Source organism: Schistocerca nitens, chromosome 10, assembly GCF_023898315.1.
Source record: "Schistocerca nitens isolate TAMUIC-IGC-003100 chromosome 10, iqSchNite1.1, whole genome shotgun sequence".
NCBI classification, from domain to species: Eukaryota; Metazoa; Arthropoda; class Insecta; order Orthoptera; family Acrididae; genus Schistocerca; species Schistocerca nitens.
Genome location: NC_064623.1, coordinates 153,971,787 through 153,985,220, shown reverse-complemented (window position 1 = coordinate 153,985,220; position 13,434 = coordinate 153,971,787). Strand labels below are relative to the sequence as shown.

Below are 13,434 nucleotides of genomic sequence, written 5' to 3'. Positions count from 1 at the left end.
CGTGATAATTTTGCCTGATTGGCATACAGATTCTGCTCTGTAGAGCCTTCAGATGGAAACTTGTTGATGATCCCCTTATTGTCAATGGAAGATGAAGTACTCATCAATAGAAAAAAGTGAATTTTATTGCCATTGTCTTTACATTATTCCTAAAAGTATTGGTTTTGTTTCTAACAGATAGATGTAGTTTGTCGAAGAAAACCCTATCTGTATTTATTAGCCCATTGTGACCTCTGCTCAATGTATGACTCACTAAACAAATGGAAGAAATGGAAGATTGGTCAGCTTTGAAAGACGCCCTTTCCACGTCGTGGGCTCAAATTTATTCATACCAGTTCCTCTACTAGAAGCAAAACCTGTTTTCTTTGTACCCTCCTCTAATGGTCACATAGATTAGTACCAACTGTTACTCATGCCTCATTCAGGTCCATTACATTTTGTTAGGTCTTTACGTTACCAGTAGGACTAACAATGTGCTTTGCAAATAATGTCCAAACTCGGTTACTATTTGTATATGTTATCACCTGGGTCCCATTAATTGTTTCAACTGTCTATTTCTTATTTTTCTAACTATGTATTTGTTGCATTCAGCGTTACAAAATGTTGGAAATTTAGGATACGTGTGACATTAGAAATGGTGTATATTACAGTATGAAATGTCAGAATGAAATTAGCAATTAAAAAATGTACACCCCCAACCCAGGATTGAACCCTCGACCTCATGCATTCTAACCTGAAACTCTATCCACTGCGCCAACTGTACAGCATGATTAAAATGTGCTGTCGGAGTTAGTTACCATACGAGTTTTTACAGTGTTGCCAGATTGCCACTCTTAAACCTCCTTTTTCTGCCAGATGTACTCGCCAGACGAAATTTTGTGAGAAATTTTTTTATCACTAGCATGTGAGGAGTCGCGCTGTGAAGCCCAAGTGCACGAATTTCGCTTCACCCTGTATAAACTGGTGTTCAAAACTTAATGACAAAACTAACTTTTGCATAATGAGTAAACAAGTAATATAGCTCGATGAAATGTAGACAATATATAGAAAGAACTGCTACAGTGTAGTGCAGTTATAGAAAGAACTGCTACAATGTAGTGCGGAAGATACGTGGAATAAATATACAATGACACAAACGGAAATGACACGTTTATTCATGACAGTAATTGCACTGAACTCTGTACGATTTCTGATGGTCCTTTGGACATTATAGAAGGTGGAACATGATTCTTAATTTGGTTTGTGTCCATCATGAATGAATTTGCATAATCTTCAATGTGCTCCCATGTTGGCCGTAAGGTTAATGAGGAGTTATTATGGAATTTAAGTTGGGGGAGGGGGGGGGGGGACAAGCAGACCAGTCCATTCACTGAATACCCTTTTGTTCCGAGAGCACCTCCACCTGTGACGTTCAGGGCAGTCACAGTCACGCTTTGCCATCCATAAAAATGAAGTCGGGGTTCAATGCACTCCCTAAAAGATGCACTTGGGGAAGAAGTGCAGTGTCACAATAATGTTAGCCAGTGAGTGTCCTGTGTGCATTGATGTGGAGTCCAGTACACTCGTGCAAATTATGCCTCCCCACACCATAACACCTGGGAGACTATCGTATTGCTGGGTGCAGAATGTGTTTCCACCTCTTGCCATATGAGAGTACCTTTTAGTCACTCAACCTTGGCTTTGTAAGCAGCTGTGACGGGCTTTGTCTTCGCCTAGTGTGGTTATTGCTGTAAGGAAATTCAGTACTACTTCTCAAACTTCTCTTGACCTTCTCATAAAGTTACTGCAATTGCTGTCCCATGTTGAAGACACATGTTTCCCTTGGCGTGGTTCTCCACATGCAAGTGAAACAATGGTTCCCCACAATATTTGCGCTCTCCTCTATTGTATGATTTTGCTTTGCAAGTGCCAATCATTGATAAGAATATATGGAGCACATACATCTCCCCTGTGTATCTGACCGTGACTCATACTCAGGGCCTTGTGTTTCCGGCATGTCTTATGACCTGCCCTCATTATGCCATTACTTCTCTCCTACTTTCCAAACCTCACAGAAGCTCTCGTGCATGCCTTTTAGGACTAATGCTTCTGGAAGAAAGGATGTTGCAGAGAAATGACTCGAGCAGTCCTCATGCAGAATGTGATCCTCATTGTGAGCTGTGATCCCAATGCTCTTCAGTGGCGGTTGTCAGCAGTATGTGGAGCACACCAAACACATGAAAACAGACATGCATAAAATAATTATGTCAGTTCTATTGAAACACACAATTGTTTCCCACTCTGTATGTTAGTCATGTTTTACTGTCTGCAATATACTCAGTACTAAATTGTAAGGGAATCATCTGGCGACATAGAAAGTAACCTTGTAATTCATTGGTGTATCTTGCTGGTATGTTAACTAAATCAAACAAACTCATTTCTGAATGTAAAGTGCTCTTATTAATATGTGACAGTGAAAATTCCAGAACATTCTTGTGTTAAGCAAGAAAGCCCAAGAGTCTTTTAGAAAATATAAAGACAAATAAAAAAGATTACAGAAAGCATGATTCAAACCCCTGACTCTTTAGTTCGTAGTCCAACTGTCTATCTACTACACCACAGTTGACAGATGTTACTTGAGTCAGTGTCTTTCATCTTACAATATCCTTAAGGCTTACACGTCCAGTATATTATTACCTGACATTTGATTATAACAAATCATATAAAAATGATATATAATTAATAAATCTTCAATGTTCCAATTGTTTGAAATGTCAGAGTTACATAGCATATGTCGTACAAAAAGCCCTAACCACTGATATTTCACTTTAGTGTAAAAAATGTACGAAAAATATGTTTTTGAGAGGCACTTAATGTGCTGGTGTTTAGAAACAGCATAGCACAAAAATTTTAATATAAAATACATCAAATATAACTGCAAATGATGTAATCCGATATGGCATCTCTTACACTCCGCTTATGACATAGAAATCTGTTTCACATCTCGCTGTCCACATTCCTCTGATTCTGCCTTTCACATTTGAAAATGTTCTGCCGCATGAAATCCTATCACAAAACTTGTCCAGTTCCATATCCACATTCTATTTCACTCCCTGTATGAGGATGGCTTTAGCCACAACCTGGGTGATTACCAGATTGACTCTTTCATTCTGCAGCAAAGCATGTGCCATTTTGAGTGGGTGCCTTGCTGACTGTAAATGTTGAAGTGATGTGTGTAACATACCTGCTCTCAGTGCTGACAAAAATTGATACAAAAATTTATTTACAAATGCAGTTCATGCCAATAAATTGATTTACTTCTAATACCTTTAAAGTTATTTAAAGGCAGGAAATGATATGTATTTAATACTTAGCTTGAAGAATCAATGCTATCAGCAGTTGCTGATTGTGACTAAGCCTTATTCTTGTGGAAAAAGTCTTGGATTTTAATTACTTTGCATACATCATGTGGAACAGGTTACTTTTAAAATAAATGTTGACAGCCAAATTCAATGGTTTTTCCATGTATTCTCAACTTTTGAACCACTTCCATAACAGCTAACACCTTGCTCTCAAACAACTACTTCTATTTTACAAACTTCTGAACTAGATTGTGCACCAATTCAGATAAACAACAATTGGTAAATACTTTCATCTTGTTGCAATGTTAATTTATCATGATTTATAATGAAGAAACATAGGTTTGAAACATCTTAAATATGACAAAATATTCTGCAAAAATGATTAATAAATTTGAAAAATATATTTTTGTTAGGAACCAAGTTTTCCTGTACTAAATTTTGTAAAATGTTTAATTTTAACAATTAACATTAATGTGTAAAAATATCAAAGATAAAAATAAAGTACTTTAGTTCTGTTCAATTGTAGCATCTGAAATGTTGAAGTTATATTGTTTTGTACAAAATATTGTCTTTAAAATTACCCTGAATGTTGACAAATACTAAATGTTTGTATTTTCGACATCTGACTGCATTATTTTATAGTAAATTCTAGTTCATTTGATGAAAACATTCTGAGTATTTTACACAAAATTAGCATTTAAAGACTAAAGCATTACCTTTTTGGACTTAAAGTTACTCAGATGACAGAATCGGACCATGTATGCACAAAGTTTCAATTTGTATAGGATTGTAAGTCATAAATTGCTTCAAATAGTGTTAAACCATGGTTAATATATGATACAGATGTAAATATGAATGTAAATATACAATAAAATAATAAAAATTATGGCTCAAGAGGAATGTTCGATTTGACTTGTCGGCTTTGGCCATTGACGTAATGTTGTGCTGGGATATCTTAAATCACTAATTTGTTTGTGGCATAGTTGACAACTACTACTCATTTTCCATTTATGCAGTAGGAATTAGAATTAGATCTATGATAAGACATACACACAGGGCATTGGCTACCACAACGTGCATTGTGTTGCAGATGGTGAATCGGAATTTGAGCGGGAGGACATGAACCCTGTGTTTGCAGTGGGGCACGAGCTGTGTGGGCACCTGGCAAAGGGTCTGGAGGACACCTGGAGTCAGGTAATAACAGTGCTGCCTGCTGGCCATAGGCAAAAACTGAGTTGGTGCCAGATTCCTTAAATGGGTGCAACATTGTATGAACTGCAATCTTACCTATATAATTATTATGTCAGGCTGCACTGAAAAGAACACAAAACACAAAATGTGTTTGTTCTTGCATTGTACCGAAGCAGATAATCATCTTGGCAGTGGGCATCAATGTATACAGTGTGTATTGGGACATAATGACAAACTTAAAGAAATCACTGATCGCACATCATTTTTTTGTAACAAAGCATTATTTTTAACACATTATTCATGAGTTACACACTGATAAGCCAAAACATTTTGTCCGTATGCTGAAAAACTGGAACACAATACAGGAGCATTTCTGCATGGCATGAATTCCACAAGTCCTTGGCAGATTTCTAGAGGTATGCGGGACCAGATTTCCGTGCACAGGTCGAGCAGTTTCCTTAAATTATGGGCCACCCATTTGTGGGCATGGAGCTGGCACTTGTTACTGTCCCAGTTTTGTGCTATTGTGTTAATATCTGGTGAATGTAGTGGCCCTAGTCAATAACACAAGTTCACTGTCATGTTCCTCAAACCACTGTAGCTCAATCCTGGCCTTATGGCACAGACTGTTATCCTGCTGGAAGATTCCGTCGCCATCGGGGAGGATGTTGAGCATGTTGTGCGCAGTAGTGTTCATTTAGCCACAGCTGTCATGATGCCTTCGATTAGTAGCACGGGTCCCACAGAAGCCCAAGTGAACATCTGCCATATCATAATACTCCGCTCCATCCCCCACCCTCCATCACTACTCTGTGTCCTTGGTGCAGTGCATGTCTCCATCAGTTGTTCTCCAACAACAGAGTAAAGAACATTTGTTTCTTCAGACATTTTTATTCAAGACAATGAAACAAAATTTATTCCACATGTTTTTACACCTTAGCTATTTTTCCACATTGTTTTCAACCAAATTTAAAGATTTGACACAGGCCTCCATGAGCTTTCAACTGTAGACTGTGATACCTCAACGAGCTGCGTCGAATCACGTGGAAACAAAAAGGACATCAGAAACACGGAATGACAGAGTCGCTTTCAACTACAGGAAAAAAACAATTCAACCTTGAGTGTAGTGAATCAAAATCAAGTGTTCCTCAAGATGGATTATCAACTAATATGAACAAAAAAGACAAAACAAACAGTGCCACCATATAACATCCAAGTGCCGATAGACCTGAAAACAGTTATCATAAACCAGCAAAAACGTGTAAAATAAACCTATTTCAAGATACTCGAGGACAGAACATAGCAGCCGAATTTCAATCTAGAAGCAGTCACAAAATAACTAGCACAGTGAAACCAGGCACAAGAATTCAGGCAGTGACTTCTATTAACCATGACATGAAAACAGCAACAACAAATAACAACTTATTTACTAAGATGGTATCTGTTCTTTCGGACATATCACTATCGGTGACCGAGCAGCTTGTTAGAATGAAATTACAATGAAATGAACACCCTTAGCTGCTTACAAGTGTTGACATACGTCAACGGGGACAGATGAAAATGTGTGCCCCGACCGGGACTCGAACCCGGGATCTCCTGCTTACATGGCAGACGCTCTATCCATCTGAGCCACCGAGGACACAGAGGATAGCGCGACTGCAGGGATTTATCTCTGGCACACCTTCCGCGAAACCCACATTCTCATCGTATTGTCCCGCACTACATTCGTACTGCCCCTTCCCATTATACTCATTACTTGCGGCACGTTGCCGATTCCCGTAAGAGTTTGGGCACTGTTTGTGCATTCACACAGAAGAAGAAGATGGTCAAGTGGCCGGTGAGCCTTAACTATATATTTACTAAGATGGTATCTATTCTTTCAGACATGTCCGAAAGAACAGATACTATCGGTGAGCAAGCAGCTCGTTAGAATGAAATTACAATGAAATGAACACCCTTAGCTGCTTACAGGCATTGACATACGTCAACGGGGACAGATGAAAATGTGTGCCCCGACCGGGACTCGAACCCGGGATCTCCTGCTTACATGGCAGACGCTCTATCCATCTGAGCTCAGATGGATAGAGCGTCTGCCATGCAAGAAGATTCCACACATCCCATGGCTTACATCACAACAGACTAGGGAAGGACTTAGTTATAAAATGGATCCAAGAAGTAGTGAACAGCAAATTGAATGAATGTGCAGTGTTGTGCTACAGAGGCCATCCCTCTCAAGAACAAAAATAATGAATACTTCGGAGATTCAACCATGAAATGCCAGGTCAGTAATAAAACAATAAATCGGCAGGACAAGAGCATTGTTTCTTTTTAAGACAATAAAACCTTCCACTAGCGCAACACCAAATGCAAGTGTATGTGTTTCATATGTGCCTCAAACAGGCGTCAATCGACATGAGAATAATTTATAGATGCATAATTTATAGATGCTTTTGAATCATTTATCACAGGACTATCTCCATATGTAGTAATAGTTACAGAACACCAAAAACAATGGACAACATTCAATATTGCAAATTAGAGGGCTCCAACCTAGCTACGTTCTGCTGCAGAACACACAATAAAGGTGGTGATGTTGCCATCTACTCAAGAAAAATTAAGTTCATAACCACCATAGAAAAAGTGCAATGGGGAATCAATTTCTGTGTTGACAAAGATTTTGAAATTGCAGTTCTTGAAATCACATTTTGCACTGTTCCTTTCTATATCATAGTTGTATATACATCTCCCTGTGGAAACTTTTATGCTTTTCTGAAATCACTTGATGGATTTTTAAGTAAATTGTCAGGCTGTAGAAGTGTAAATCTTGTCGTACTGGGAGATCTGCATGTCAACACTTTACATGATGGTCAGGGAAGCAAATGTTGTACAAATTGTATCCTGTCTTATGTGGCTAAAGATCGTGTTGGACTACCCGTCAGAATAGCTAACACACATAGTAGTTCAATTGATTGTGTTATCACAAATTTTGACCGCATCACAAAAGAATTCGTAAATGGTCACCTCTCATATCATTTAGGCCAAACACTAGTGCTAAAATTAATACCAAATTCAGACCAAGAAAAATGTACGAGCACAGGCGAATATTATCTGCAAACAACACCGCTACACTAAGACATAGTTTAAGCCACAAATCGTGGAAATCAGTTATGACTACCATTGGGGGTCAACAATAAGCGGAACATGTTCACAGAAGTTATGACTGAGCACATAAAAAGAACCATGCCATTAAAATATGTGAGTATCCAGAAAAATCAATCTTCAAAATCAAAATCTGTGCCATTAGATTTTAAAACAAAAGAAAAAAATGGGAAACATGTATAGCTTGATTAGCTAAGAGTTACGTAAAGAATTCTATGTCAGTACAAATATAAGTACCGCAAAGAAGTCAGGAGATTAAAATCAGAAAGAATCAGCCAACAGATATGAGGTTCAGATAAAATTTCCAAGACTTGCTGGTCACTTGTAAATAGTGAGAAACAATGAAACAGAAGCTAAAAGTAATAATGTACAATTTGAATGATGAAGATATCTCAGATCCTCTTCCAGTCAGAAATATTTTTAATAATTACTTCATATATACAGTTGAAAATGTCTCTATGAAACAGGATATACAGCACTCATTTGAGTCCTGTAACAAACAGAACTGCAGTACACTACCCGAATAAGTACATATGACATTCTGAAGCTTATTGATAACCTCAGAAACAAAAAATCTGCAGGATTAGATGAAATTTCCACATATCTATTGAAGAAATGCAAACATGAACTAATGAAACCACTAGTTCATCTAGTAAACTGTGCTCTCGAAGGCGATGTGTTCCCTGACAAGTTTGAACTGTCTGTAGTGAAAACAATACACAAAAAGGGGGAAGTAAAACATGCACAGAACTACAGACCCATTGCCCTATTCTCAACTGATAGAGAAAATAATAATTTAAGAAAAATCTTGGAACATTACAACAATTCTGACATATTAAGTGATTTCCAGAATGGTTTCAGAAGAGGTTGAAGTACCACGTCAGTAGCGGTACAATTTGTCCATCATGTACCTGAAAAATAAATGAAAAATCCCAATTGGCAGGAGTATTCCTGGACCTCTCGAGGGCTTTTGATAGAGTACATAATGACGTGCTCTTATCAAAAATTCCGAAGAGTGGTGTCACTGGAAAACTAACGCAATTTCTAGAAACATATTTAAAGGGTAGACAATACTGCATTGAAATTATGTACTCTAATCGAGAAATAGTGGAGAGGAGAAGGTCAAGTATAAGAAATATACATTTTGGTGTTCCTCAGGGCTCCATTTCAGGTCAAGTCCTATTCATATGCTATGTGAATGATTTCCAAAATTCTCTTGTCAATAGGCAGCTGATCACTACATATGCAGATGATGCATCTGATGTCTGCTATGCAGACAATGAGCCCAGCCTAGTTGATGAGATACGTAACTTTACTGAAAAGGCAAGAGCTCACTTTGAAAGAGAGAACCTAAAAGTGAACATAGAAAAAACTTATATTATTCATTTTAAACCAAGTAGTCCAAACAGACAGAATACTGTGATTGATGAAAATCTACCAAAAACCTGTACAGATTGTAAATTCTTGGGTTTATGCATAGATGACTGACTTTCATGGAAGCAGTGAGCTGATTATGTCTGTAAAAATATAACACCCAATCTATATGTATCAAGAAGATTATCACAGTATCTTAATTCTGAAACCCTAAGGACTGTATATTATGGATTAGTATATCCTGTCTTGTCTTATGGAATAGTACTATGGGATGGGACATGCCAAACTAATATGGAAAGGGTTTTCATACTGCAGAAATGAGTCTTGAGGATCAGAGCAAAAGTAAAACCAGGAACTTATGCAAACCCCTAATCATTAGACACAAGATTCTTACAATTTATGCCATGTATATACTAGAAATTATAATGCTAGTGAAAAAAGACACTAAGATCACAAAAAGAAACATGGATATTCATAGCTATGAAACAAGGCATAGAAAAGATTTTTATATGGTTAACAGAAGATTAACTTCAACAGTGAAAATCCCCTATGTCAAAGCAGCTTTTTGTAATAACTTGTTGCCAAATGAAGTTTAGATATTGACAGGGGATACTTTTAAGAAGGAAGTTAAGCAGTGGCTTATCTAAAAATGCCCCTATAACTTGAATTTAACATGAATTACAACATAATAAGAAATAATGTAAACTAAAAAAATTTTAATTGTAAAAACTTTATACTTAGTTGAAAACGCACATGCATGTAAAATTATATGTTACGAGCAATAAATTGAATATTGAAAGCTTCCCTATGCCTTCTGCTGACACAGTCACTCAAATCCTCTTTCAGTCAACTGTCATTTCCATAGTGCTTTCTGCTCAAAAAGTTGTTCAATTTGGGCAAAAATGGTAATCATTCAGGGCAAGTCCTGGATGTAAGGTATATGCTCAAAAATTTCCCATTTAAACTGCTAACTCAAATGCGGGTGAGCATTATGGTAAAGAACCACAGCGCCTCTGGACACCAGGCCACATTGTTTGTTTTGAACAGCACGGCGCATGTGGCGAAGGGTCTGCCGGTAGGACATTGCAGTTATAGTCTACATCTACGTTTATACTCCGCAAGCCACCCAACGGTGTGTGGTGGAGGGCACTTTATGTGCCACTGTCATTACCTCCCTTTCCTGTTCCACTCGTGTATGGTTCGCGGGAAGAACGACTGCCAGAAAGCCTCCGTGCATGCTCGAATCTCTCTAATTTAGTCTCTCCTGTAGGTGTAAAGTCAGTGAGTAGGATGCCCTTGTACTTCCAAAACACTGTGGCCATAATTTTTTGATGCTCAAAGTTTGTTTGGGATATCATTCCATTGATGGCACTTCATTTCTGGACTTTTATGCAAAACTCAGGTTTCATCACCAGTAACAGTGCAGGTCAAAAAACAACTCATCCCTATTTTACAGTACAGCTCCCATTTATGCAAATGTGTTCATCTATCATCTTGTATACACTTCTGTATACCCTGAATTGTCACTAACTATTTGATAAAGAACGGATTGTGAAATTTCAGGAAAGCAGAAGATCAATACATCCTGCTGGATTTTTTCCACACTTGTTGGGTTCTTCAGTTACAACTGAAGGTCAACCTGTCCATTCATCTAGCATTAAACATGATGCACCTTTTTGAAATGAAACTTTATTCATCAAATTTCAATAAACTTCAGTTATCTGTGTGTAAATTTTGATACACCAAATTTTTGCATTCAGAAACCATTTTACACTAGAGCATCACACGTGTCTGGACCACTAATATTATCATGCATTTTAAAATTGTGCAAAAAAACTGTATACAACCAGTCCGTCTCACAGTTAGCATCATGCCTGCACCATCAATTAGGAAGGTCTTTGATATGGCAGCAGGGGTGGGTGAAGAATTGCATGGCTCGTATTATCAATGTTTTTTACTTTTAGAATGACCTTTACATATGTATTTTCTCACTACAAGTGCACACCTATAGTAATGAACATGACACTTCATTACCTCAAGAGTACTGGAACAGGAAAACACTAGCCACAGAGTGGCTGTCCTGCTAGTCTGATACACATAGGCTGAATGTAAACGTTTGACTTAGGGTGAGGCTGCCCGGGCCTGACTCCAAAAGCTGTCAGCTGGGGGTAGAGTGAACTATTGAGAGGCTGTGCTCCCATCTGAGAGCGGGGGCCTCTGCCACTGCTAGCATATTACGACATCTGTGGCACACCGTACAACTGTGCACCCGGCTTGCGGGTGTCGAATCTCGTGTGGGTCACTACACTCCTCCCCCTTGGGGGTGCAGTGTCACCGATTCCCCAGGCAAAGAGTGGGCAGCCGCAACGTAGAGATGGTGCCCACATCTGTGGAGGGCTCAGACGTGAGAAGGGAGAGCAACTCCCGTTTGATGAAGATCTCGGAATGTGGGCAAAAGACGCCGGTGCGAAGAGCGCCCTGATGACACCCTGTGGGAGCGTGAGATGACAGGATGGTGACGGGTATTCTGAGCCAGGATCCGTTTCAATGTCTGGTGGCAGTGGGAAAGGTGGAGGTGACTCCGCCGTAGGCTGAGGCCGTGTGGGAGACACTGAACTGGTGAGGAGCATGCCACCGGCTGGGAGGCACCAGTGCTGCTATCGGAGGCTGTGACATCGTAGGCAGTGCTGACACAGGTGGAAACTGAGGCTGGAACATAGGCAGATAGGTGGCACTCAGCAACTGGGATACTAGTGAAGGCTGTGATGCTGCCAGGACAGATGAGGTGATTTTGATGGTGCTGGGCCTCCTGATCTCCCATCCAGACAGTGTAAACATGTTGGCCATTCTGATACGTGATGGTTGCCAGTAACTAGTGGGGGTGCCAACCAAAACCACATGCCCAGACTTTCGTCCGTGGTGAAAAGTGCTGTACAGTAGAACGTCATGGCAGGTGAGAACCCGGATGGAGGACTGGTGACTGATACGCTTGGAGAAGCTCGGCAGGGCTGTGGCAACCGATAGAAGTCATCTGGTAGGCTGTCAGGAAAAACAATAAAACCCTTTTCAGTGACAAAGTCCTGCAGATATTTTTTAATCCGTCTTTTATAGGTGTGAACCATGCACTTGGCCTCCCTATTAGACTGATGAAGAAAGGGAGGTGAGTGAACACGGTGAATTCCCTACCGTACAGAGAAATCGTGAAATGCCTGGGATAGGAGCTGAGGTCCATTTTCAGCAACAAGAGTGGTGGGGAGACTTTCCACAGCAAAATTTTTTGGAAGAGCCTGAATAGTAACTTCGGTAGTGGCCAAGGGGCATTGGACTACATCTGGAAAATGTGAAAATTTGTCAATACAATCAGCCACGACACATTCAGAAATGGATCCACAAAATGCACATGGAGGCCTTCACAGGGCTGGGTTGCTGGAGGCCTGGGAAAAACAAAGCCATGGAGACCATCTGTTGACTAGTGCACTGGGGACATGCAGCAACCAAATGTTGCAGCTCCCGGGCATTGGTGGGCCAGTACACACGTCTGCAAGCCAAGGCTTTGGTGTGGAAAAGCCCTCAGTGACCTTCATTCAAACAGGTGTAGGACCTTCCACTATAAACTCCTGGTAGTGACCAACCTGGGAGTTACATCATCTTTCTAGAGGAGGAGGATTCTGTCTATGACTGAGAGACGATGGCCCGAGATGAAGTAGTTAGGAAGTGGACAGGAAGCATGGCCCATAGAGTGAAATGACCAAGCCAGCTGGATGAGGCAGATGACCTGCTTGAGGCTGGAGTCAGATGCTGTAGCCTTGGCGATTTGGATACTAATGATAGAAAAGCCACCTACTTCTTGGTGGGAGGCGATATCCAAATGAAAACACACAAGCTTCTCTCTGTCAAATTTGGGCTCTAGTCCGACGGGCACCCTGGATAAGGTGGCTGCACTGTCATGGCACCCAATGGGGTGAAAATGGATATCGTAGTGATATTTGGGGAGGGACAATGCCCACACTGCAGTCAGTGGGCCACCTTATTTGTTGTCTGGGCAGATGCACTAAATAAGGAAACAAACAGCTCGTGGTCTGTAATGGGTTGGAATTTGATGCCATACAAGAACACATGATATTTGGGGACCACATAAACAATGGCCAGAGTATCCTTCTCGACCTAAGAATAGTAGACCTGTGCTGAACTGAGAGTTTTGGATGCAAATTTCAGTAGCTGCTCGGAGCCATCTGCATTCTGATGGGTGAGGACTGCCCCCACGCTATACTGTGAGATGTCTATAGCTAAAACCAATGGTTTGTTTGGAGCAAAAGGAACTAGACACAGTGCTGACATGAGGTGGTCCTTCAGCATGAAAAAGGCCTGG

General features: G+C 40.0%; 1 protein-coding gene across 1 annotated transcript in view; it reads left to right on the top strand.

Moving 5' to 3' along the window:
- The window catches only part of LOC126209950 (uncharacterized), a 159,337-nt gene that overhangs the window by 85,255 nt on the left and 60,648 nt on the right, over nucleotides 1–13,434 (top strand). Inside the window, exon 5 of the mRNA XM_049939065.1 lies at nucleotides 4,432–4,535. Within this exon, the coding sequence (XP_049795022.1) occupies nucleotides 4,432–4,535 (104 nt within the window). The remainder of the gene's footprint in view (nucleotides 1–4,431; nucleotides 4,536–13,434) is intronic.